This window comes from Salvelinus fontinalis, chromosome 38 (genome assembly GCF_029448725.1).
Source record: "Salvelinus fontinalis isolate EN_2023a chromosome 38, ASM2944872v1, whole genome shotgun sequence".
In the NCBI taxonomy this organism is placed as follows: Eukaryota; Metazoa; Chordata; class Actinopteri; order Salmoniformes; family Salmonidae; genus Salvelinus; species Salvelinus fontinalis.
Genome location: NC_074702.1, coordinates 24,491,981 through 24,518,742, shown reverse-complemented (window position 1 = coordinate 24,518,742; position 26,762 = coordinate 24,491,981). Strand labels below are relative to the sequence as shown.

Genomic DNA, 26,762 nt, shown 5'->3' with positions numbered 1-26,762 from the left:
TGAAGGTGGCGCTACAAACAAAGATGTATGATATTGGGAAACGACTACATTTGTATTATATTGTAATAGTAGATATGCATGTTTAATAGGCTTTTACATCTGTTAGATGATCAAGGGTTTTCAAACTGGGGTCCCCAGACCCCGGGGGTCCGCGGAAAAGTTGGAGAAAGAGAAACAAATTGACCCCTCTTATTTTTCACTAAATTATACATTTGTTTGATCAAACCTGCAGAACACAAGTTCGGACATAAGTTAGCCCAAGGTAGTACTGGCAGGTTGGTCTTATCCTACTGCAAATCAAATTAAGTATCATTCCACGTGGGCGTTAAATGATTCTTGAACATGCGGGGGAGCCTGTGTTCTGGTTCTATCTATTGAAAAACAACATCATGCCTGTTTTTAAAGTTAGCAGGCGTGCAAGTGGAGAAGAGGAAAATCGTCATAACATGTGTAACAGTATAACTTTACGTCGTCCCCTCGCCCCGATACGGGCGCGAACCAGGGACCCTCGGCACACATCGACAACAGTCACCCACGAAGCAGCGTTACCCATCGCTCCACAAAAGCCATGGCCCTTGCAAAGCAAGGGGCAACACTACTTAAGTCTCAGAGCAAGTGACGTAACTGATTGAAATGCTACTAGCGCGCACCCGCTAACTAGCTAGCCATTTCACATCCGTTACACATGTATCAGTTGGTACTTTTATGTACAACATCCAAATAATCACCATGCAGAAAGGTTACAAACAGTTCTAAATAGCAAATAACGTGATTCAAACGTAGACTGTGGGGAAAGAGAAATGCTTAAAGAAACCACAACGTGTTTTAACTTTTTATCCTCAGCTTTTTACACCTCTATAATGCTTAATTAAGCATAATACGTTGTAAGGAATTCATGTCAGAGCTACAATATTAGCGCGCTACTAAATCAAATTGTATTGGTCACATACACGTCCTATGAGTGACTACAATTTATTCAGTATCTGTGAGTTTGTAAAACTGAAATTTCATAAAGATACATGAAGAGAATACATAGTGACATGTAGCGCACAATAATCTACACATTCTTGCAGAGGAACCGAGCGCTGTCCTTCCCTAAGCGACATCGCACTTCACGTCGTGGACTAGTCCTAACTGGTGATCAGGGCGAGATGCTGCTTCCTAAACCACTCCAGATGATTATACCTAAATCGGCGGCTGTATTTAAATGAGAACTAAGGTAAGATGATAAAAATCCACATTTTCAAATCAAATGACAACTTTTTGAGTAGTTGGCCAATTATTTTGTCTTGTGGGACGTAAAAGATGAAAAATAGATTACACTGACTTTGTTTTCTAGGCACAAATTAGCATAAATTATGCGGCATGTTGTTTTAGTTGAACATTTCGTTTTTTTAGTGCTCTGTATAAATATTTGACAACATTACAGGAATTCATAAAGTACATTTATGTTTCCAGCTTCAGCCCATTGTTGATACAGTGACTCTGCATGGCCCATGTACTGGACATTGATTCTGTGCACCAACAATTGGGGTCAGAATCAACAATGATCGTGATTGAGGAGGAGATCGCATCCACACCTGCCATAGAGAATGATGTCACACTTGAATACGACATGTTTTTTTTCTTTATGTGTAGGGTGTGAATGTTGAGAAAGAACAACATGGGGAAAGGAGTGGCTCTGTTCCTTCTACTGTTGGCACTTCTTCACGAGGCCATAGGTCAGAGAAGAAGAAAAGGAAAGTACAGTGTCCTCAGAGATGGAGGAAATGGTAAATGAAGTCCACATGTTAGTGAGGATGGTCAGTCACTGTGGCTTATCCATTATTTTTTTTTTATCTATATGGCTACATTACATCTAAAACACCCCGTGCATGTTAAAGGGGGGCTGAACTTCCTGATTTAGCCTCGGTTTCAATTCTCATTAGGATATGCGACTGAAAATAACAGTGAACCTTCGTTCCGTGACATACCGTGTTTTTCCTAATTAGCTCGCAAATCTAAGTTTTGGACTGACTTTATGTCTAAAATTATCCTATTTACACTTGAATACATGTTTCTCATATCGATGCTACACAGGCCGTTTTCAAAAGGAAAAGTAGCTTATTAAGTTCAGTTGCTCTTTAAGGTGTTTCTGTCTTTTGTAACAAATAAAAAAGGGGTGCACAATCTGCTGGAGAAGTCAAATAACTTTCTCAGCCAACAGGAACATTGTAATTTATCAATGTCTAAATCATTGTAACCGTGATTTATTCTAAGTAGATGTACAGTGCATTCGGAAAGTATTCAGACCCCTTGACTTTTTCCAAATGTTGTTTGTTACAGCATTATTCTAAAAAATATTTTAAATAGTTTTTTTCCCTAATCAAGCTACACACAATACCCCATAATGACAAAGCAAAAACAGTTTTTTTGATTTTTTTGCAAATTAAATATTACATTTACATAATTATTCAGACCCTTTACTCAGTACTTTGTTGAAGCACTGTTGGCAACGATTACAGCCTTGAGTCTTCATGGGTCTGATGCTACAAGCTTGGCACACCTGTATTTGGGGAGTTTCTCCCATTCTTCTCTGCAGATCCTCTTAAGCTCTGTCAGGTTTGATGTGGAGCGTTGCTGCACAGCTATTTTCAGGTCTCTCCAGAGATGTTCGACCGGGTTCAAGTCCAGGCTCTGGCAGGCCCACTCAAGGACTTTCAGAGACTTGTCCCGAAGCCACTCCTGCGTTGTTTTGGCTGTGTGCTTAGGGTCGTTGTCCTGTTGGAAGGTGAACCTTTGCCCCAGTCAGGTCCTGAGCGCTCTGGAGCAGGTTTTCATCAAGGATCTCTCTGTACTTTGCTCTGTTCATCTTTCCCTCGATCCTGAGTAGTCTTTCAGTCCCTGCCGCTGAAAAACATCCCCACAGCATGATGCTACCACCACCATGCTTCATTGTAGGGATGGTGCCAGGTTTCCTCCAGACATGACGCTTAGCATTCAGGCCAAAGAGTTCAATCTTGGTTTCATTAGACCAGATAATCTTGTTTCTCATGGTCTGAGAGTCTTTAGGTGCCTTTTGGCAAACTCCAAGTGGCATGTCATGTGCCTTTTACTGAGGAGTGGCTTCCATCTGGCCACTCTACCATAAATGCCTTATTGGTGGAATGCTGCAGAGATGGTTGTCCTTCTGGAAGGTTCTCCCATCTCCACAGAGGAACTCTGGAGCTCTGTCAGAGTGACCATTGGGTTCTTGGTCACCTCCCTTCTCCCCTGATTGCTCAGGTTGACTGGGCGCCAACTCTAGGAAGAGTCTTGGTGGTTCCAAACCTCTTCCATTTAAGAGTCATGGTGGCCACTGTGTTCTTGGGGACCTTCAATGCTGCTGAAATGTTTAGGTACCCTTCCCCAGATCTGTGCCTCGACACAATCCTGTCTCGGAGCGCTATGGACAATTCCTTCGATCTCATAGCTTGGTTTTTGCTCTGACATGCACTGTCAACTGTGGGACCTTAAATAAACAGGTGTGTGCCTATCCAAATCATGTCCAATCAATTGAATTTACTACAGGTGGACTCCAATCAACTTGAAGAAACATCTCAAGGACGATCAATGGTAACAGGATGCACCTGAGCTCAATTTCGATTCTCATAGCAAAGTGCCTGAATACTTATGTAAATAAGGTTTTTCTGTTTTTGCTTTTGTAAAAGTATAGATACCTTAATTGGAAGTTACTAAAGTAAAAGTCACCCAGTAAAATACTACTTGAGTAAAAGTCTAAAAGTATTTGGTTCTAAATATTCTTAAGTATCAAAAGTAAATGTAATTGCTAATAATTCAAGTATCAAAAGTAAAAGTATAAATCATTTCAAATTCCTTCTATTAAGCAAAGCAGGCAGCACCTTTTTCTTGTTTTAAAAATGTATGGATACCCAGGGGCTATGTCCGCCAGATCAGAGGCAGAAGGGAGGACCATGTGTTGTCTTGATAAGTGCGTGAATTGGATAATTTCACCCGTCCTGCTAAGCATTCAAAATGTAATAATAATTTTTGGTGTCAGAGAAAATGTATGAGAGTAAAAAGAGTAAAAAGTATGAAAAAGTATGTATGAGAGTAAAAAGTACATTATTCTCTTTCGGAATGTAGTGAAGTAAAAGTAAAAGTAGTCAAAAATATAAATAGTAAAGTACAGATACCCCAAAAAACTACTTACGTAGTACTTTAAAGTATTTTTACTTAAGTATTTTACATCACTGTGTGAAATCCATAGATTAGGGCCTAATTTATTTATTTTAATTTGACTGATTTCCTTATGAACTTTAACTCAGCAAAAATATTTGAAATTGTTGCATGTTGCGTTTATACTGTATTTCTGTTCAGTATAGATATTCATTTGCTTTTGACATTGGCCTGAAGTTTATCCAATCGATCTCCATGTGAAACACATGTATGTATCCCTCTCCCAGACATGACAACATGTTCCATGGAGGTGGCCTTCATTCTGGACAGTTCGGAGAGCGCCAAGACCTTCCTGTTCGAGAAGCAGAAGTCCTTTGTTCTGCATTTCAGCACTCGTCTCACCCTGCTCCAGGTGTCTGGATGGACCCTGAAGCTGCGGATGGCTGCTCTCCAGTACAGCAGCTCCGTGTCTGTAGAGCACAGCTTCACTGCCTGGCAGGACCTGGATGTGTTCCACAGCAGAGTCAGCTCCATGGCCTACATTGGCCATGGCACCTACTCCACCTACGCCATCACCAACGCCACACAGCTCTTCACCCAGGAGACCAAGGAGGACAGCGTCAGGGTGGCGGTGCTCATGACCGACGGTGTCGATCATCCGAGGAACCCTGATGTGATCGGAGCAGCGGCGGATGCTAAGGCTAGTGGCGTGAAGCTCTTTGCTGTAGGGTTGTCGGACCTGGCCCGCCAGAGCCAGAACAGTGCCAAACTCCGGGCTATTGCCAGCACACCGGCCCAGCAGTTCGTCCACAGTCTCACTGACCCCCAGCTAGAGGAGAAGTTACTGAAAGAGTTGGTGAGTGTTCTGTCATCAAAGTCACCCTACACTCAAGTTGAAGATGATTGGTATGCTGAACCAGGCCAGCACGGTATGGTTTGGGATCATTAGTTTGTAGTGTGAAATGGGTATGATAGTACCTCCACACTGTCTTTTCTATATGAGTATGAGAACTTCACAGCTTTTTCCAGAGGTTTGTGGAGGTACAAAGTGAGGGAAACTAAGTTAGTTGGCGCACAACATCCCTGTCCAACAGTTCTGAGCTCCTCAGATAAACTTGTCTTGTTATCATGTCTGTGTCCTAAGCGGGGGCTCAAACCTCAATGGCAGAATTGTTCCTGTGTGGGGAATTCTTCCCCTAATATGCATTTTCCATAACACAGAGATTTGTCTATGGACAGACAATAGCATGAATTATACATTTTCCAAAAATCCATCATTGTTTTTCTAATTCATATTCATCATTAGCGGAGGTTTAAAAGAGAACAGCTTTATTAAGCAAAACATACAGGAAGTCATCTAGGCTTCTATCACCTGTCCCATCTGTTGTTTTATTCTTTCTTAGAACAATGTCTTGACCATCTGTACCATTGTTCATGTACAGTAAGTATTGCTCAGGTACAATACAATGTTCAGTCAATAGTGGTACAGTTGGAATTGTTTCTAGGTAAAAATCTCACACAATCTTCTTGTATTTTTTTCCATCCAGGGTGCAATAGTGCTTGAGGCGGTAAGTACTTCAAAACAATAAACACTACATTGGCACTGGAAATAGCCGGTGGAGTGATAAGATTGATTTTGTATTCTTTTCATTGTATCAGTGTCCACAGGCTAAAGTGTGTTTGTGTGAAAGAGGGGAGAGAGGCCCTCCTGGAAACCCAGTGAGTACACTAGACGTTTTTCAACAGAACATGTAGGTCTACAGTGAGGATTATGCAGTAACCCAGTATGACTGACACACCACACAAAACAAAATAAAAACATAAGAAATACCGAATACTCTCATTCAACAGTGACTCCATATACTAACTTATTGTGTTTCGTCAAGGGTAAAAAAGGAGATCCAGGATATGAAGGACCATCTGGTCCAAAAGGATCAGGGGTAAGTCGTAAAAAGATAGTGATTTTCACTATTTTAATGACCTCAGCGATCTACATACAATCCTGATCTCACATTTATAACACTGTCTCAATTCTACAAGGGAGAACCTGGAGTCAGTGGCCGACCAGGAAGTGACGGTCTTGAGGTATACTATGTATTTCTTTATTCTGTCATTATTTTCTGAGGCATTCTATTCTAATTAACTTCCATCTAACTGCCACATGTCCATAGTTGACTGAGATACCTTCAGTACTGGGTGTTGAACACGGTTGTTCTTACTTTACAGGGCAGTCCTGGTTATAAAGGTGGCAAGGTGGGACATCTGCTTTCAAGACATTTCAGAATACAACTGTCTTGCTTAAAAGTGTTTTGCCAATGATTGGTTGAACTTGTGCTGTATTTCAGGGGGAGATAGGAGACTGTGGCACCCCTGGGGAAAAAGGAGATGAAGTAAGTACAATGATTACTGTGCCATTTTGGTTCAATCAACATTGTGATCTATTCTACAGTATGTGTGACAACTGAAGCATGATGTCCTATTACAGGGCCCTGGAGGACCTCCTGGCCCACGGGGACCCAGAGGAGACCAGGTACAGTGTAACATTGTTGTTTTTACTCCTTCAATACATGAACAGGTATATTTCGCTACCTTTTTAGGACCTTGTTTTAATCATGATTGCATATGATACAGTGTGTTCATATGGAATAGGTTAATTGATTCTCAATGAATGATGCACTTTAGAGCAAGGGCTGAGTACTTTTTTCACTAAGATGTTGTTTGATGACAGGGTGAAAATACCTGAGTCCTGATTACAGACATTGAGAACAGACTGCATATAAGTCAGTCAGAGACATCCCTTATTCCCTTTCATTCTCAAACATGGAAAATGGAAGTTGAGTTTGTCATTTTCCCACCCATGCACTTATGGAATGTGAATTTTGGATTACGCCTAATCCCGATGCTAATGTGAGTATCTAAAGCAGTGAATCCAGGCTTGCAGGATATTATTCTTTTCCAGGAGCAGACTTTGTGTCGTAGGATTAGCTGCTAGGACAGGGTTGCCAGTACAGTGGCACTGTTCCTCCTCACTATCAGCCCCTCGTCTGGCATGGTATCAGTGATAGTGTTGTTTTGACACCAGGCCCTGAGAATGGAACACAACTACTGCTCTGTTCTGTATAGTTCTGTGCATTTGTATTGCATTAGTTCAACTGTAAGAATTGACTACTAACTGGTACATTGTAAAATTTAAAATACTCCTCACAATATAGATTTGGCAGATATCAGGGATGAGTTAGATTCTCTGGGCTATCAATTCTATACAAACAATAGCTACATATTGTACAGTGAGAAAAAAGGCTGTTGTAGACGCCATTTCAAAACCAATTCACATGGACCTGTTAGGATACTGCAATGGAACCAGTGCATTATATAAATCAACTTCATTGTGCTTTTATTCATTAAGGTAATTTCTGGATTTTTTTGGTTTCTTCAACAGGGTGTTAACGGACCACCCGGGGAGCAGGGTCCGGAGGGCCAAACAGGACCTAAAGTAGGCATGCTGATTCTCAGCCAATTACATTCATGGGCTGCTAGGAAATCAGCCAATTACAGTCATGGGTGCTACTGTATGACACTTTCCTACATGCAAACACATTTTCACACAGCATCTCTATTGTCAAAGTGTGTTGCTTGGTCATTGAGAGAGCTGAGTTGACCATTCTGTCCATGTGTAACAGTATAACTTTACGTCCGTCCCCTCGACACGGGCGCGAACCAGGGACCCTCTGCACACATCAACAACAGTCACCCACGAAGCATCGCTCCACAAAAGCCGCGGCCCTTGCAGAGCAATGGGAACCACTACTTCAAGGTCTCAAAGCGAGGGACGTAACCAATTGAAACGCTATTAGCGCGCACCACCGCTAACTAGCTAGCCATTTCACATCCGTTACACTCACCCCCCTTTCGACCTCCTCCTTTTCCGCAGCAACAGCATCAATTTAACAGTTTAACTTTAGACTGTCACCTCGCCCCGACACGGGCGCGAACCAGGGACCCTCTGCACACATCAACAACAGTCACCCACGAAGCGTCGTTACCCATCGCTCCACAAAGGCTCAAGTGATTTAGAGCCATTTAGCTATTTAGATTTTTTTAAATTAAAGTTCTGATGTAATCAAGAACATAAAGTATAGCAGGAACAAGTGACAGATGCGTTATTGAATCCCATGAAGATCCTTTGTCTTTTTTTTTCTATCCTCGTAGACTTCTGTTGGAATGGATAGAGTTCCTCTGTGGAGAAGCACTGGGGAAGGGTTTTCTCTTACAGTATGAACTTGGAATAGAAGTGTTTTATGACTAACTTGTTGGTGGTGTGGGTTTCAAGTAGTAGGCGTTTTGACAAATTCACACTGTGATCGTACACCTCTAACACAGGGGGAGCAAGGACCCACCGGTGCATCTGGACCAGTAGGTGACATTGGCATTGGGTTCCCAGGTCCAAAGGTAACCTAATAATAACCATTACAGAGATGATGCTATACATTTACAGTTTATGTAAATAACATAAATGCTGAAATGTGTCATTGTTCTCAGGGGGCCAAAGGAGTTCAGGGAAGACCAGGAACCCTTGGTCCCATTGGAATTGGAGAGCCAGGACAGCCAGTAAGTATTACTGTAGATGCCAGCTTTGGATACCTAAACAGTGATCGCTATGGGAGCATTATACATAACCCTATCCTTCTACCTCTGATTCATATGATCAGATTTGACAATGGTAATCTAAAAACAAAACAAAATGTTGCCATTTACTGGACAGTAAATTTTGAAACTGTTTGAGGGTCAAAAATGATGAGACTGTTTGTTTATTTCAGGGACCCCCAGGACTTGCTGGGGCACAGGGTAACCAGGGAGCTGTTGGGGAGGGGCTCCCTGGCCCAAAGGTGGGCAGATATTTGAGCATTATCCTGTTTCATGTATACTGTTAGGTATAACTGTGCACATCCTAGTCGGAATGAGGTCTGGTGTAAGTACAACGGGCCATTAATATGTCATATTGTTTTTTTAAATCAATGTGGACTCAAGTATCTATTTTTCAGGGGGATCGAGGCTATGAGGGCCCCAGAGGTGAACGTGGTCTCACTGGTGTTGGGGTCAAAGGTGATAAGGTAAAGCAAGTTTAAGACTATTGGACATTACTATGTTGAGGTCTTATGTTGGTCCGTATGAGGATAAATGATCAATGATCCATTGAGAATGATCCCATATTCCTTCAGTGAAATGACATTTGACGAGAGGTCTTGTGTTTTTCTCAGGGAAATCTTGGACAGCTTGGATCACAAGGACCAGTGGGAATGCCAGGGGCAGGAATTCAAGGAGAAAAGGTACATTCTGATTAAACTGCAGTCAGATCCTTTTGTATAATGTCAATTTGTCTATTCTCAAACATACTGTATACTCACACATACTTATACTCATATTCCTTTTCTTCTAATGTCCCCTTCTTTTCAGGGGAAGCAAGGGCCAGTTGGCCCTCCAGGCCCCAGAGGGAATCCAGGTGTGGGACTTATGGGCCAAAAGGTAAGTTTGAATGTCACATGGTCAAAGGAAGTCTAATGTCAGGCAAAAACTAAAGTCTTGGATCTGAACGCAAGACACAAACGTACAGTATATTAATTTAGTAAATATGATGCCACATATACTGTTTGTTCTGCAGGGAAGCCAAGGCTTCTCAGGTGAGCCTGGAATCCCAGGGGAGAGAGGTGTCGGGGAGCCAGGACCTAAAGTAAGTCTGATGTTTCAGTAAGACAGTATTTAAACCAGATCAAGTAAAACTGTGTTAAAAGAGATTTGTAAATGCTCCTCTAGGGAGACCCAGGATCGGAGGGGTTGCCTGGTATTCCAGGCCTCTCTGGAGAGGATGGAGACATAGGACAGAAGGTGGGCACAGTGTGCTGTGATGCAATGTCATTATCACTAGGACATTACATTAATGCCAGTCTGTCGACTCAGTGTTTATTGTTTACAGTATTGTGTATTTATTTCACATGGTATCAGGGTGACATTGGGTTACAGGGGCCCAGGGGACCTGATGGGTCACCCGGAAAAGGTGTCCCTGGAGAAAAGGTACAAACCAGCAGTCTTAAAGCATTTTCACTATTTCAAAGGATGTATGGAAGAGTGTTTGAAATCAATCGGTGACTATTCTCTCAGGGGGACCGAGGGGAGCGGGGCTCCAGGGGCCAGCTAGGGGCAGTAGGGCCTGTGGGGCCTGTGGGGGCCAAGGTAAGCACATGCACAATAGTCATGCTCAACACTACTGACCCAAAGCATGGTTGGTTCTGCTGTTATAAAATGTTTCCTGTTTCAGGGTGAACCCGGAAGTGCTGGACGAGCAGGTACAAATGGACCACCTGGGCGGGGATTACCCGGTATGAAGGTATGTTCTGGTGAGAAGGACCATTGACAACACTGTTGGTTACCACTTTATTAGGATATTAAAGTGTTACCATATCTTAAGGATGATGTCAGTGTTCTATTTTATGTTGGGTTGTTTTGTTTCCAGGGGGACCCTGGTGCAGTAGGCCCACCCGGACATGTTGGTGAACCCGGAATAGGAATCACTGGACCGAAGGTCATTTGATTCAGCTTCTTTCAGTTTGATTTGGGAGGTGCAAGTATTTCTCAGATGTCCAATGAACCACATAAGACCATTGGTGTGAAACCACTCTCACTTTTTAGGGTGAGAGAGGGCTACCAGGGCCCATTGGTCCACCTGGGCTTGAAGGGGAAGGCCTCCCTGGAACTCCAGTAACTATCCCCATTTTCTCTAGTATTATGATCATATTCATTGATCTATGCTGACTATTCAGTTTGAATACTGTATGAATGGATGTTCTGTCATGTTTATTAGGGCCCCCCTGGAATACCAGGACTGACAGGTGAGACTGGACCAGAAGGAAAAGGTTTACCTGGTCCTAAGGTGAGTTTTCCGGTATAATGATTGCATAAACTTAAATTTAGGACACAAAATAACCTTAACCCAATTATAGGGGCAACTTAATGTGTTTGTTTTGTGATCTATATGTGAATATTTAACCTGAGGATCTTTCTGTTCAGGGAGACCGGGGAACTCCAGGCCCCACAGGACTAGCTGGAGCACCAGGAGTCGGGCTAATGGGTCCCAAGGTCATGAATCCTATTCAGACCAATAATATTAATTTTATCAATGTGTAGGAGGAGAAATGAGCCATCATGATTGGAGTACACAGGATTGAGAAAGATTGATAGGAACCGTATGACTGGCGGAGCTTCAAGATGACATGATTCTCTCTGCAGGGGTCAGCCGGTCAGACTGGAGCACCGGGTCCCCAGGGACTGCCTGGAGAGGGCATTCAAGGACCAAAGGTACAGTTAAAGGACCGTTTAGTATGCCATGTTAGGTCATAGTACAGCCAGGCATACAGTATACTAGTGCTGTGTTTCCACAGGTCAAATTGCTGAATTGATTTTGTCTGATAGGGGGAGTCAGGATTCCAGGGGATCATGGGCCCCAGGGGGCCCCCAGGACATGGTATTCAAGGGGATAAGGTAAGAACCTCCACATAAACAACATAACATGTAGCTTAATAAATATAGAGATGTTATCCAATCTCTAATCTCGGCAGCCAGAACCAAATCCAGTCTCACAAATGGTCTTGAACTTGACAAAATTATAATGCTTTCCAAGTTCTAGAAAAGTTCTGCAGTTTTGCCGTTCCTACAGGGAGACAGGGGGTTCGTGGGTGAACGAGGCAGAAAGGGGGACAGGGGAGAGACTGGAGAGACAGGAGCTGCTGGACCTTTGGTACTAGTCTTACTATAAATCTGGAAAAAGCATGGACATTATCAGATGTATATATTTGTTATTGAGTGACCTCCTGAATTACAGGGCAGACTGGGAGAAAAGGGGGAACCTGGCCTAACAGTAAGTATAGTCTGTTTTGTACACTGTACCTCCGTACTGTAGTATTACAATGACTAGGCACTAAAGTGTTTTACCATCTTTTACAGAGAGAGGAGGTCACCAAACTGGTCAGATCTATATGTGGTTAGTGTGGTAATTCACACACCAGGTACAATACCATACCTGTAATGGCTGTTTGCAGAGACTTTCAATGAATCTTTCTCTTTCCCCAGGTTGTGGGGTGAAGTGCCGTGAGAGCCCACTGGAGATGGTCTTTGTGATTGACAGCTCAGAGAGCGTTGGCCCCGACAACTTCAACGTGGTCAAGGACTTTGTGAACTCTCTGGTCGGTCGCGCCTCCGTGAGCCGGGAGACCACTCACGTGGGGGTGGTCCTCTACAGCCACATCAACATGGTGGTGGTCAGTCTGCACCAGCAGGCCAGCCGGGACCAGGTCAAGACTGTGTTTTACATTTCTCAAAACTTTATTGAGGCCTCTGTAATGATAACATTCAATTCATATGACATAAATGTTCAATGCAAGGTGATTTTCTCTCAAGTGTCCAAAATGAAAAATCTTACTCTCTAATACAGTAGCCTGGTCCCAGATCTGTTTGTGGTGTCTTGCCAACTCCTATGGTCATCACAAACAGATCTGGGACCAGGCTACATCAGAGATTTTATAAATATTTATCACCACCAGGTGAAGGCGGCGGTCCGCACTATGACCTACCTAGGCGAAGGCACCTTTACGGGCAGCGCCATCCATCAGGCCAACCAGGTGTTCCGGGCGGCCAGGCCCGGTGTGAGGAAAGTGGCCATAGTGATCACAGATGGACAGGCGGACGAGAGGGACACTGTGAGGCTGGAGGAAGCGGTGAAAGAGGCCAATGACAGTAACATTGAGACATTTGTCATCGGGGTGGTGAACCAGAGTGATCCGCTGTACGAAGAGTTTAAGAAAGAGCTCCACCTCATGGCCTCTGACCCAGACAGGGAACACATGTACCTGATTGATGACTTCAGGACACTTCCTGGTAAGCAGGAAGTACCTTTCACTGATGTCCATCCTTACTGAAGTTAATGTTCCTTATAAGGAAGATCTTGTAAAGCCACAGTTATATCTGAAGAGTTAATGTAGAACTAAATACTTCTAAAGCCAGAGAAACACCTGTGCTGTTAAAACTAGCCAAAGAAAATACAGTCCTAAATATCTGTACGTTTTACATAGCTGTGTCTTATTGCCTAGTCCCAATAATATCAGGGTACCGTCTTGTCTTGGATCATCCAGCCCTTGAGAGCAAGCTGCTGAGTCGGATCTGTGAGAGTGATGGCGGGGCCCAATTCAGCTCCATCCCTAGCTCCAGATACTCCGCCGGAACCCCTGGACAAGCCGGGATTGTCAGGGAAACCCCAGAGAGGACTGATACCGACACGCCCACTTTCAATGGAGACTTCAAGAAAACACAGATGGTGGTGAGAATGACAACACTTACATAATGGTTCTGTCATGATCAGAATAGGGCTGCACATTTACTGAGTTTTACTGAGCTCACTAAGCTTTGCAGTACAATATATCATGTCATTGTAAAATATAATAGTGAAGAAAATTAGGAGAGAACTCACCATAACCAAAAGATTGCTAAAAAGGCCCCACATAAGGATAGTGTCTGAACTCGGGCCCAAAATTGTATTTCCGCTAAATGAGCCATGAATTGAGTGTGAGTACGTGTACATGTTCATTTGCATGCGTTCATACATGGACCCGTGTGTCAAGATTTTGATTGCAATCACATATTATAGACAATAACTCAGGTTCAAGCCTATGCAGGTGCAATCACATACTATAGCAGATGTACAGAATACACATATCCATTTAACCATTTCTTTACCCTCGTTTAAACAGCCAGGTTCACCAGGAGAGCCAGACAGAATCTTTATCCCACAGGGCCCCCAGACTGGGGACCGAGATAACTCGGAGACCTACAGGGTCCCATCCTTTGACAGGGAACCCTTCAAGCGCCTACCAGAGTTCCTTCTTCCGTCAGAGATGAAGAACCCCACCCACAGTGTGGTCATGACAGGCCCCCAGGCCCCCACCCAGATGCCCCTTCCCGTAGTAAAGCTACCCAGGCTCTCCTCAACCTCTCCACCTCTGCCCCAGGATGCTTTAATACCAGGTCATTTGATTGATTGGATATAGCGCTTTTCCAGAGTTAAAACTACTGTGTAGCACCTTGCTGATATTTCCCCATTTCCTACAGTACAAGTAAAATCAATGTCCTCCATTTCTCTTCCCTTTTCCCAGATGAGAGCTGTGGACAGATTCTGGACCCTGGGCCTTGCAGAAATTATGTTGTGAAGTGGTACTATGACACTACGGCTAACGCCTGTGCCCAGTTCTGGTTCGGAGGTTGTCAGGGAAACCAAAACCAGTTTGAGTCGGAGAAGAGCTGCAAAAATACCTGTGTGAAGGTCTAACACGTTTGTTGACTTGTTTTGAATGCTTACAAATCTACCTGATTGTATTGATGAGACAGATGATATATTTGGGTCAAAGGTGGGTCAATTTCAATATCAGTGCCTTATCTCTTCACCAATACTTTGACATGGGGATAGAAAACTTGTCGAAGAGAGGACTAGGTAATTTTAGGACCAAATGTTCAATCACATCACAATTATTTTGGATTCGTATTCTCTCGTCTTGGAACTGTTGGTGGTAACATGGCACCATTTCAATTTAACTTGAATTAAATTGAATGAATCCCCTCAGGGGCAATAAGCTATTTACATAACGATGTATATGTGTGTCTTTGGTTTAACATAAGCTCCCTCATTTCTTGGAGCTAACTCGGTAAGTGAATGAGACTTAGGGCTTTTGAAAGAAGTATACAGTGAGGGAACCATTCCATTTATTCATGTTCAAGATGGAGTAATAAGGGCAGTGCGAACCGTATTGGTTTCCAAAAACACTGTTGAACACTAAATAGTAATGTTACAAACGTGGCAGAAGGTCTTAACACTAACCTTTATCCCTGATTAACTTTTCTATAAGTAACTCTTTTGTATGAAAACTGACTGCTGGATATTAGTTTATAATACTGCACACCTTCATTAAAGTTAATTAAATGAACAAAGAGAATGTTGTTAATTTGAACATCCAGATATATTTTCACATTTTAAGAAAGATTACACTGTTTAATGCATTCAGGTCTGTGGTAGCAAATGTAACCAACCCCCACTCCTCCAACCTTTGCAAGTAAACCATTCAAAAAGAGATACTTGAATAATTGAAGGATCAGAAAGTGGTTGATCTTGGGTCAGGAAAAGCATCTTGTCATCACCTGAAAGTTTAATTTTGACACTAAAAGCTAAGTTTGTGTAATTACACATAATTGACCAGGTTAAGTAGCAAGATAACAATAGCTCCTTCTTCAACTTTTCTGAAGAGCAAAATGAGCTATTCAAGATGACATCTTCTTTGTATCGAACTTGAGTGAAAACTCTTTGAGTGGGAAAACAGTGCAAGTTGGTGACACACCCAAACATAGAATAGGATACAATATTACCGGATAAAAGTGGCAGTCTGATAAGAAAATAAAGATTTTAACATGATTCGCATCAATCACAGTCATTACAATTCACATTCAAGACAACCTGGTTGTCAGGGAGACTACTTGTAGAACACCAGATAAGAGAACATGACAATGTAGCCAGGGTCGTGAGACGGATTGGGGTCCTGTCCACTGTAAAGGCCAAAGTAGAGCAGAGTATTGGCTTCAATCCCACTCATGTCCAGCTGAGAAAGACAAGAAATAATTCAAGGCCTCAGGAGAAACACTTTAGTAAATCAAACAGCCCCAATACTGTAATATCTATGGATTACAAATGAAGCCTGTGGTAATTAAATGAAGTGGTCATGAACATGATGTGTGTGTATTAAATGAATAAAATGTAACTGAAGCTTTGGAAAGAGAGGGTCATGTGTGCCTTTCCAAGGACTCATGAGTGATCAAGTGCTGTACTCATCTAATAGGCTAGTTTCATGAAGGGCGCTCCACTGCAAACTAATGGACACAAATGCCTACTGTAGCAAAAAAATCTATAATTTGAATGCTTAACCAAAAACCCTGCAGTTTATGTGATAGAAGATGAGCAAAACTTTTGTCTTGAATCTCTTTCAATGTCAGAAATAGCAGCTAAAACACCAAAAAAGTCTTGCAAATTTACAAAGACTATGTGTTATGGTCTTGTTTACATGGTGAAGGAATGCCTCTTTAGTATGAACTTGAAGGTGACAACATTGTACATTGTTACATTATCATTTTATAGTTCAATATCATTCCAGTATGAGGTGAGGATGAAATAACCATAGAAATAGAATGATTAAATTAGATAGATCTAATGATAAATTCTATTTATATGGAAAGGAAGTATAAAGCCATTTTTCGTTTACAAGCAATCGTCACATTCGAGGGATGCACCAAAAAGCTCTGTAGCACGATAGTCAATGCTAAAATCAGGACTAGAGGTCAACCGATTAACCGGAATGGTCAACCGATTTCAAGTTAAATTGTAAATTTATCATCGAATCACAGCCTACTTCGCCAAACGGTTGATGATTTAACACATTCGCACATTCGCGAAAAAAGCACTGTCATTGCACCTAACCATAAACATCAATGCATTTCTTAAAATCAATACACAAGTATATATTTTTAAACCTGCATATTTAGTTAATATTGCCTGCTAACATGAATTTCTTTTATCTAGGGAAATTGTGTCACTTCTCTTGCGTTCTGTGCAAGCAGAGTCAGGGTATATGCAGCAGTTTGGGCCGCCTGGCTCATTGCGAACTGTGTGAAGTCCATTTCTTCCTAACAAAGACCGTAATTAATTTGCCAGAATTGTACATAATTATGACATAACATTGAAGGTTGTGCAGCAATATCAGTAGTAACAGCAATATTTAGACTTATGGATGCCACCCGTTAGATAAAATACGGAACGGTTCCGTAAAAACAGCAATATTTAGACTTATGGATGCCACCCGTTAGATAAAATACGGAACGGTTCCGTATTTCACTGAAAGAATAAACATTTTGTTTTCGAAATGATAGTTTCTGGATTTGACCATATTAATGACCTAAGGCTCGTATTTCTGTGTGTTATTATATTATAATTAAGTCTATGATTTGATATTTGATAGAGCAGTCTGACTGAGCGGTGGTAGGTAGGTAATTATTACAAATATATATATATATAAAAATCGACCAATTAATCGGTATTGGCTTTTTTTGGTCCTCCAATAATCGGTATCGGCGTTGAAAAATCATAATCGGTCGACCTCTAGTCAGGACCCAGACAAACTTAACAGTGACTGAGAGATGACCGTGAAAACATGCAAGACTATATAGCTATGTTCAACAACTGCATGATTCTTCTGGCTTTAACTAGCTCTATTTGTGATTTAATCAATCCTCTGATGACATCTGTGATGTTGCAGACGATAACCATCCGATTATGTGTTTGTTAACTTGCATGAGCTGCATTTGAAGTTGCATGTGATCGTATCCACCGCTAGCTAAACAAAGAGGTTTCTGATGACGAACCGCAAGGGCAACTATTCATGACGCGGTCTGGTGACAGTTCTATACCTGTGTGGTGATGTCAATCCTCCAGGGGTTGACCTGTAGCCCATCACACCAGCCTCCACGGCCGTACAGCCAGGTGCCATGCTCATTGGGCACCGCCCCCTCTCCCACCCGCATGGCACACCCCAGGGCTGAACCTGGAGAGTAAAACAACACCAGGAAACAGTCAGGACAATGGGATCGTTAAAGAACGCTGCATTAAAAACATGGTGAATGCAGTATAATACATTGATATGGTAGTATCTACATTCATTTGGAACGGAATGCATGACAAAAGACCCACACCTGACTCACTCAAACAAGAATAGGGACACAAGCAGGCAAATGCCCTAAGACAGGGGTCAGCAACAGGCAGCTTGCAGGCCAAATTCAGATGAAAGGGATTTAATAGGGATTTAATTTGGCCCCCAAAAATACATTTTTACTAATAATTTTTGTACAAATAATTTTTGTTCTTGGGCAAAAAACACTAATTTCCAGGAATTTAGCTAATTCCTTTAATTTAGGAAATCTGTTCCCAAGTATTCCCACTAATACATAAAAAGACCTATGTGACCGTGTCTCAATGTAATCAAGGTATGAAATGATTATGGTATTGTGAAATACAATATCTACTTGGGCTTACTTATGGTGTAAAAACAATAATGTTCCACCCCCCCCAGCCCATCCAATCCAGAAAAAAAATCGTCCCGCCGTTCAATTTAATTGCCCTCAGAGGAATACAACCTCATGCTAATGTAACTATGGCCCAGTCTAGGGGAAGATTATATGAATCTGCATGACCAAACTCTAACGTTAGTCATTTCTCACCTGCCGAGTCAAAAATACGGGTGTTATTAAATGCTCCGTTGACGAGGAAGTGGTGTGATGTCACACAGAACTCGCCACAGCCGTTCTCGTCGCTCCCGTGGCCTGTGATTACGGCATACAACTCCACCTAAGACACAATATGGTACATAAAATGACTGATTACAATAACTTGATTTGTAAAACAGCTTTTTACCCACATTATGGACAAAGCACTAACTAAAACAAAGGCATATTAAAAAATGTAAGAACATGCAGTTTATGACAATTACCATTTATTATGAGTAAATGCAAACAGAAGTAATATCAATTCTGCATTATACCTTTTTTGTTGAGGCTGGGACAGTGAATTTGATTGGTTGGTATCTCTTGTTATATTCCTTGTCAAAGGTGCCTCCACTGTACAATGACATCAGCTTAAAGGGGTAAAGCTTGTCTGAGTGATTGGCTGTAACAAGAGCAAAATCTAGTTATAACATCTGTTTGAAGAGTTCATTCTGTTACTTATTACCATATAAGAATACAGCATGATACTGTAATGATACTGTCTTTAGACAGTATTGCATTTGTGCAGTGAGAAAAAGCTGATTCTGGAGTACTTTTTTTCCCCCATGACTACTCTGTTGTGACCGAGACTCATAGGGGGGGGTTGTCCTTTGCCAGGACAACTTTCCAGCAACAATTTGCAAACATCCTGTTATTTTCTATGACACTCCACTTTGCTTAGGATGGAAGTGCACATCTTTTTCTACACAGTGTGAAAGAGGGAAGAAATGGTCTAAATTACTCAAGAAGAGTGATTTCTGTCCATTGCTTTGTCACTAGTAGAACTTTTACACAACAGGATGGCATACCCACCTATTGGAAACCTATTTAATGTTGGGGGTTTTAGGCGAAAGAGTCAGTTCTATTGCCTAACCATCACTTAGCATTTTTTTATACTGTAAAAAAATATACATATATTTTAGAGAAGAATTCTGATACACAATGAACAGTAAAATACTAATTAAAAAGTGTAGAGTATGAATGAATGTCTTATGACAGTGTTATGTAGGCGTTATTATTTGTATTTTTTTATTTAACTAGGCAAGTCAGTTAAGAACAAATTCTTATTTACAATGACGACCTACCCTGGCCAAACCCTAACAAAGACGATGCTGGGCCAATTGTGCGCCGCCCTATGGACTCCCAATCATGGCCGGTTGTGAAACAGCCTGGAATCAAACCAGGGTCTGTAGTGATGCCTCTAGCACCGAGATGCAGTGCCTTAGGATTCCCGAGTGGCGCAGCGGTCTAACACCTGTGACCGTGTTATGTAGGCATTATAACTTACTTGAGTGATTTGTGTGGCTGAATCTCAGACTCAGAGACACCACCCAGGGCATGGCCCAAGGCACAGTCTTCATGGTGAAGGTACATCTCCCATTGTTCAACAGAGGCACCAAAGGAGAAACGTCAGTGAGCCAGCGCCCAATGCCTCTGGGGGAGGAACATTAACATTGTTAAAATAATTTGCAGGAGCGTTTCTTTAAGCCAAAGGGGATCGCTTTGAAGTGGTAAAGGCCATAGGCACAGAGGTAAAAGGCCCAGTGGAGTCAAAAACGGGATTTTCCTATGTTATATACATATATATACACTGTTCAAAAAAATAGAGGGAACACTTAAACAACACAATGTAACTCCAAGTCAATCACACTTCTGTGAAATCAAACTGTCCACTTAGGAGGCAACACTGATTGACAATAAATTTCACATGCTGTTGTGCAAATGGAATAGACAAAAGGTGGAAATTATAGGTAATTAGCAAGACACCCCCAATAAAGGAGTGGTTCTGCAGGTGGTGACCACAGACCACTTCTCAGTTCCTATGCTTCCTGGCTGATGTTTTGGTCACTTTTGAATGCTGGCGGTGCTTTCACTCTAGTGGTAGCATGAGACAGAGTCTACAATCCACACAAGTGGCTCAGGTAGTGCAGCTCATCCAGGATGGCACATCAATGCGAGCTGTGGCAAGAAGGTTTGCTGTGTCTGTCAGCGTAGTGTCCACAGCATGGAGGCGCTACCAGGAGACAGGCCAGTACATCAGGAGACGTGGAGGAGGCCAACAAACCAGCAGCAGGACCGCTACCTCCGCCTTTGTGCAAGGAGGAGCACTGCCAGAGCGCTGCAAAATTACCTCCAGCAGGCCACAAATGTGCATGGCTGCACCCCTGCCCAGTCATGTGAAATCCAAAGATTAGGGCATAATTATTTCAATTGACTGATTTCCTTATATGAACTGTAACTCAGTAAAATCTTTAAAATGATTGCATGTTACGTTTATATTTTTGTTCAGTATACAGTGGCAAGAAAATGTTACCTGGATTTCGGCATAAATTGGTCATCAAATTTGTTCTGATCTTCATCTTAGTCACACAGTGTGCTTAAACTAATAACACAAATTATTGTATGTTTCTTGTCTATATTGAATACATCATTTAAACATTCACAGTGTAGGTTGGAAAAAGTATGTGAACCCCTAGGCTAATGAGACGAGATTGGAGATGTTATTTAGAGCTGCCTTGCCCTATAAAAAAAACACACAAAATTTGAGGTTGCTATTCACAAGAAGCATTGCCTGATGTGAACCATGCCTCGAACATAATCTCAGAAGACCTAAGATTAAGAATTGTTGACTTGCATAAAGCTGGAAAGTGTCACAAAAGTATCTCTAAAAGCCTTAAAGTCTATAAATGGGGAAAGTTCAGCACTGTTGCTACTCTCCCTAGGAGTGGCCGTCCTGCAAAGATGACTGCAAGAGCACAGCGCAGAATGCTTAATGAGGTTAAGAAGGATCCTAGTGTCAGCTAAAGAGTTACAGAAATCTCTGGAGCATGCTAACATCTCTGTTGATGAGTCCACGATACGTAAAACACTAAACAAGAATGTTGTTCATGGACAGACACCACGGAAGAAGCCACTGCTGTCCAAAACAACATTGCTGCAAGTTTGCAAAAGTGCACCTGGATGTTCCACAGCGCTACTGGCAAAATATTCTGTGGACAGATTACACTAAAGTTGAGTTGTTTGGAAGGAACACACAACACTATATGTGGAGAAAAAAAAGTACAGCACACCAACATCAAAACCTCATCCCCACTGTAAAGTATGGTGGAGGGAGCATCATGGTTTGGGGCTGCTTTGCTGCCTCAGGGCCTGGACAGCTTGCTATCATCGACGGAAAAATGAATTCCCAAGTTTATCAAGACATTTTGTAGGAGAATGTTAGGCTATCTGTCCGCCAATTGAAGCTTAACAGAAGTCGGGTGATGCAACAGGACAACGACCCAAAACACAGAAGTAAATCAACAACAGAATGGCTTCAACAGAAGAAAATACGCCTTCTGGAGTGGCCCAGTCAGAGTCCTCACCTCAGTCCGATTGAGATGATGTGGCATGACCTCAAGAGAGCAGTTCACACCAGACATCCCAAGAATATTGCTGAACTGAAACAGTTTTGTAAAGAGGAATGGTCCAAAATTCCTCCTGACCGTTGTGCAGGTCTGATCCGCAACTACAGAAAACGTTTGGTTAAGGTTATTGCTGCTAAAGATCGGTCAACCAGTTATTAAATCCAAGGGTTCACATACTTTTCCCACCCTGCACTGTGAAGGTTTACACTATGTTTTCAATAAAGACATGAAAATGAATAATTTTTTGTGAGTTATTAGTTTAAGCAGGCTGTGTTAGTCTATTGTTGTGACCTAGATGAAGACCAGATCAAATTATATGACCAATGCAGAAATCCAGGTATTTCCAAAGGGTTCACATACTTTTTCTTGCCACTGTACATTTCCACACTATGAAGTAGGAATAATAGTGTGAAATTGTGAAAATTATGATAATGGCCTTTTAGTGTGAGAGCTGTTTGAAAAAACTGCCTGGGATTTCTGCTTGTTGTGCACGGGTGGAGTTCTGGCCTGCCTGGTGACATCACCAAGCGGTGTAAGTTAATAGACCAATAAAGAGTTTCAAACCTCTCTGACAATAACAGCTAGTTTTCAGGTTACATATCCCTCCCATTAGGCTCCTCCAATTAGGCCCCTCACTTAGACCACTCTGAGCAATTTTTTTTGTTGAGAAATGCTCTTGATAAGAAGCTATTTGGGTTTCTTTTTGACCGTTTTCATTGAAAATAATCACAGTAAGGTACATCATTGTTACGCATAAATGATTTGATATGGAGATTTAAAAAAAACATCTGCATCAATGGAAGTGGAACAGCTTTGTCCTTCTTGAGTGATCTTAACAAATATCAAAATGCATTTTGGGGACTCATGTCACATGGTATCCATGTCAAGTGACAACAAATGCACAGACTATACCTGCGGAAGGCTGTTATCCAGCGCCCCATCTCCATGTTGCAGTGGGGACTGAAATGATCACAGCACACAAACAGCTGCACAGTGTGGTCCCAGTGGGCGCAGGAGTCATCCCTCTCGCTGGGACACGACAGAGACACGTCCAACTCCAGCATGTCAAAATCCAACATGTCTACCGACATAATGAAATGGAAAATTCAATATTCCGATCCCCTTTAAATACCTATCAAATTATATTCAAAGCTGATGCATTTATTGTCGACTTAGTGTATGGATCGACCATAAATGCTGAGTGGACAAAACATTAAGAGCACCTTCCTAATATTGAGTTGCAACCCTTTTGCCATCAGAACAGCCTCAATTCGTTGGGGCATGGACTACAAAGTATCGAAAGCGTTCCACAGGGGTTCTGGCTCATGTTGACTACAATGCTTCCCATAGTTGTGTCAAGTTGGCTGGATGTCCTTTGGGTGGTGGACCATTTTGATAAACACAGGAAAATGTTGAGTGTGAAAAACCCAACAGCGTTGCAGTTCTTGACACACTCAAACCGGATTTAACAAGTGACATCAATAAGGGACCATAGCTTTCACCTGGATTCACATGGTCAGCCTGTCATGGAAAGAGCAGGTGTTCCTAATGTTTTGTACACTCAGTGTATGTGTAAATGACCTGGTGGAGATACAATGAGGTCTCTTTACCAGAAGGCAGGTTCACAGTGGCTACTGCTCCACTCTGTCCTTGCATCTGGACCTTCTCAAACACAGGGACCACCCAGGCTGGGTCACGGAGTCTAGTCTGAAGCCCCTCATAGAAATCAAACCTAGGAGGGAACGGTTACAATTACCAAATAGATGAAAATATTTATCTTTCTTCACATACTCCTGACATGTGAATTCCTGATGTCTTCAGTATACTGACATGTGGATTCCTGATGTCTTCAGTATACTGACATATGAATTCCTGATGTCTTCAGTATACTGACATGTGAATTCCTGATGTCTTCAGTATACTGACATGTGAATTCCTGATGTCTTCAGTATACTGACATGTGAATTCCTGATGTCTTCAGTATACTGACATGTGAATTCCTGATGTCTTCAGTATACTGACATGTGAATTCCTGATGTCTTCAGTATACTGACATGTGAATTCCTGATGTCTTCAGTATACTGACATGTGAATTCCTGATGTCTTCAGTATACTGACATGTGAATTCCTGATGTCTTCAGTATACTGACATGTGAATTCCTGATGTCTTCAGTATACTGACATGTGAATTCCTGATGTCTTCAGTATACTGACGTATGAATTCCTGATGTCTTCAGTATACTGACATATGAATTCCTGATGCCTTCAGTATACTGACATATGAATTCCTGATGTCTTCAGTATACTGACATGTGAATTCCTGATGTCTTCAGTATACTGACATGTGAATTCCTGATGTCTTCAGTATACTGACATATGAATTCCTGATGTCTTCAGTATACTGACATATGAATTCCTGATGTCTTCAGTATACTGACATGTGAATTCCTGATGTCTTCAGTATACTGACATATGAATTCCTGATGTCTTCAGTATACTGACATATGAATTCCTGATGTCTTCAGTTTACTGTAATAAACTGGGGAATCCATAGTGTGCTTACTGCTTACCACTGGGCCTGCCAGTTGATAAACTTGAAGGAGGGGTAGAGGAACCAGCCCATCTCAGACAGTGCCCCCTGCTGGTCAATGCCAATGAAGAAGTTTGGAGAGGGGGTACTCTGAAAGGACACATTCACCATGTGCCCATACCTACAAAACATAGAACAGAATATAAACATGCATTTATTAACTTTATTTGGTCCAATATTCATTAATGGTTGAGAATTTGACAATCAACAAGTGTAAAATAACATACACAGTAGGTTCTATTGACCATTGCACGCATATCTCATCAGGTCAGGAGTCGATAGATAATTTCCATGAGTAATCCGTCTAAGACTACTGAGAGAACACAATTATCCTTAGAGGAAGCATGGCTTCCAGTGAGTTAAGTGAGGAAGGCAACTTGACCTAAAACTGTATGAGTCAGTCAGTGTTAGTTACCTAAGGGCCTGGGCTACAGAGGGCTCGCAATGCACCATGGCAGCAGGTATGCCTAGTGGCGTAGAACATTCGTCTCCAACACAGTTCATATCCTGGATCGGGTTTCCAGGACCTGCATGGATAAGGACACCTGTGGCATTGGACTTGGCCATGTTCTTCACCTAGGGACGGAAACAAACAATGTCAATGTGTTCCTTCATGTCGAGTTCAGGCACATGGAAAGTCTGTGAGTGTTTACACAACCTCTCAAACTCTATGGGCAACTGTATAACAACTCTTCTGTTAAACCTGGAAAATGGCAGTTAAATGTTTCCACGCATCTCTCCACCTATCCCTCTCTCTGTCTCATAACTGACCTTGGTGAAAAAGGAGCAGTTGCCCTCGGAAACCCAGGCAACAGCACTTGCAGCGGAGGGGGCGGGCTCACATCCATCGCCTGCATCAATCAACTGGTGTTTCATCTGGCTCCAGGAGCCCATCAGCCAATCGTATCGCGCATCAAGTCTCTTGACAATCACCGGCATGTTCCACACTGTATGTAATTAACATTTCAATAAATACATCACTTCCAGAAGATGGGCATAGAAAACAATAAATACATGGCCCATCTGTCATTAAATAACTGATGACACCCTGAGAACTCTGAACTATAATATGTTCCTCCGGGATTGAATAATAATAGTCAAAAACAAAAGTTAAAGGGACCACAAACAGTTGGGATCTAAATGCAAGGGACAATGAAACTTCCACTGGTGCTTTGATGAGTGCACCAGTCGTACAGTGCATTGAGAGTATTCCCTACCTGTAGAGGTAAAAACTGCCTGAGAAAGGCCACAGTTGTGTCCGGAACAACCCCAAGAGTACAGCACACTGGGAATCCAGTTCCCTAAGCAAAATACAGGAACAGGGGAGAAGTGCAATCTGGACAAAACCTCTTTCTTTCTGTTGAACAGAAACATGAAGGGAAAGTTGTAATATGTCAGTTCAGTTCAATGTCTCCTCTATATTAACAAGCAACAGTAAACATTTGTGTTGCTACCTATGCGATGATACACGAAGGACTTGATCTCTCATCCATAAGGCATCGTTGACAGAGCTGTCATCAAGAGACACGAAGAGGACTTGGGTGCTCTCGGGTAGGTTCTGGACCAAGTCGGTTAATGACGACTTAGAGTTCCACAGGCACTCCAAAAAGGCAGACTTGTTGGTAAAAGCATGAATTATCAATGGCCCTTTCAACCCTGCAAGTGGCGGGTAAACGAATTCTCCATCAAGGGTTACCACTTTGAAAGCTGGAGCTGTGTTACCTGGCTCCAATCCCGAAACTTGTTGAAGAGTTATTTTGGATCTGAAGTTGATGGTGCTATGCGCAAATGTAGATGGTGAGAATGCACGCTCGTCTTGGTCTAAATTATGAGTTGACTTCATCCCTCTCATTTTCGCTGTTGCATCAATTTGAATTACATGTAGACCTAACGTTACTGTTAAGCAGCACAGCACCAAAGTTGATGATAACCAAGCCATATGTTCCTCCCTCAACGGTGGCGGTATGTCGATAATTTTCTAAATCAATTTGCACACAGCAGTATCTTGGGTCATTGCTGTGTAAATGCAAAATATGTATTTAAAAAAAAAAAACGATTTCAACTGACAGCATTGAGCCAGGAGTTGACAGATAGTACAATAACGAGGACTTCCTTGTTTATTCCAAGGGATGTATGAAGTGGGCGCGTGCACTTGTACGGTGGCCCATAAATGCTAAAAAGTCTTAGACGCAAGGATTATTACTGTATGTGTG

The 26,762-nt window shown here is 42.1% G+C and overlaps 2 protein-coding genes across 2 annotated transcripts; one reads left to right on the top strand and one right to left on the bottom strand.

Moving 5' to 3' along the window:
- The first annotated feature begins 1,080 nt into the window (after positions 1 to 1,080).
- On the top strand, positions 1,081 to 14,845 carry LOC129837343 (collagen alpha-1(XXVIII) chain-like). The gene is made up of 36 exons (XM_055903439.1): positions 1,081 to 1,219; positions 1,639 to 1,772; positions 4,446 to 5,014; positions 5,706 to 5,726; positions 5,818 to 5,877; positions 6,045 to 6,098; positions 6,199 to 6,243; positions 6,385 to 6,411; positions 6,504 to 6,548; positions 6,644 to 6,688; positions 7,598 to 7,651; positions 8,539 to 8,607; positions 8,698 to 8,766; positions 8,976 to 9,044; positions 9,201 to 9,269; positions 9,417 to 9,485; positions 9,613 to 9,681; positions 9,818 to 9,886; positions 9,970 to 10,041; positions 10,159 to 10,227; positions 10,315 to 10,386; positions 10,472 to 10,540; positions 10,667 to 10,735; positions 10,843 to 10,911; positions 11,015 to 11,083; positions 11,221 to 11,289; positions 11,440 to 11,508; positions 11,623 to 11,691; positions 11,867 to 11,947; positions 12,032 to 12,067; positions 12,154 to 12,190; positions 12,280 to 12,500; positions 12,750 to 13,083; positions 13,338 to 13,522; positions 13,953 to 14,226; positions 14,355 to 14,845. The coding sequence occupies exons 2-36, from the start codon at positions 1,646 to 1,648 to the stop codon at positions 14,525 to 14,527; spliced, it is 3,567 nt and encodes a 1,188-aa protein (XP_055759414.1). The 5' UTR covers positions 1,081 to 1,219; positions 1,639 to 1,645; the 3' UTR covers positions 14,528 to 14,845.
- Positions 14,846 to 14,936: 91 nt separating this feature from the next.
- si:dkey-256h2.1 (uncharacterized protein LOC337520 homolog) lies at positions 14,937 to 26,700 on the bottom strand. The gene is made up of 12 exons (XM_055903429.1): positions 26,004 to 26,700; positions 25,767 to 25,906; positions 25,321 to 25,496; positions 24,965 to 25,125; positions 24,530 to 24,670; positions 23,570 to 23,691; positions 22,872 to 23,040; positions 19,841 to 19,986; positions 18,831 to 18,955; positions 18,511 to 18,637; positions 17,704 to 17,837; positions 14,937 to 15,845 (listed from the first exon to the last, which is right to left on the bottom strand). Exons 1-12 carry the CDS (start codon positions 26,486 to 26,488, stop codon positions 15,720 to 15,722), a joined length of 2,052 nt encoding a protein of 683 aa, XP_055759404.1. The 5' UTR covers positions 26,489 to 26,700; the 3' UTR covers positions 14,937 to 15,719.
- Between the last annotated feature and the right edge of the window lie 62 nt (positions 26,701 to 26,762).

Excerpts from the sequence above, each read along its gene's own strand:
- LOC129837343 (XM_055903439.1), top strand. The coding sequence starts at position 1,646 with ATGTTGAGAAAGAACAACATGGGGAAAGGAGTGGCTCTGTTCCTTCTA. Across the intron at positions 6,689-7,597 it reads GGGGACCCAGAGGAGACCAG|GGTGTTAACGGACCACCCGG; the intron begins GTACAGTGTAAC and ends TTTCTTCAACAG. Across the intron at positions 9,682-9,817 it reads TGGGACTTATGGGCCAAAAG|GGAAGCCAAGGCTTCTCAGG; the intron begins GTAAGTTTGAAT and ends TTTGTTCTGCAG.
- si:dkey-256h2.1 (XM_055903429.1), bottom strand. The coding sequence starts at position 26,488 with ATGGCTTGGTTATCATCAACTTTGGTGCTGTGCTGCTTAACAGTAACG. Across the intron at positions 18,638-18,830 it reads TCCCAGCCTCAACAAAAAAG|GTGGAGTTGTATGCCGTAAT; the intron begins GTATAATGCAGA and ends ATTGTGTCTTAG. Across the intron at positions 17,838-18,510 it reads CCGTATTTTTGACTCGGCAG|GTTCAGCCCTGGGGTGTGCC; the intron begins GTGAGAAATGAC and ends TTTACTCTCCAG.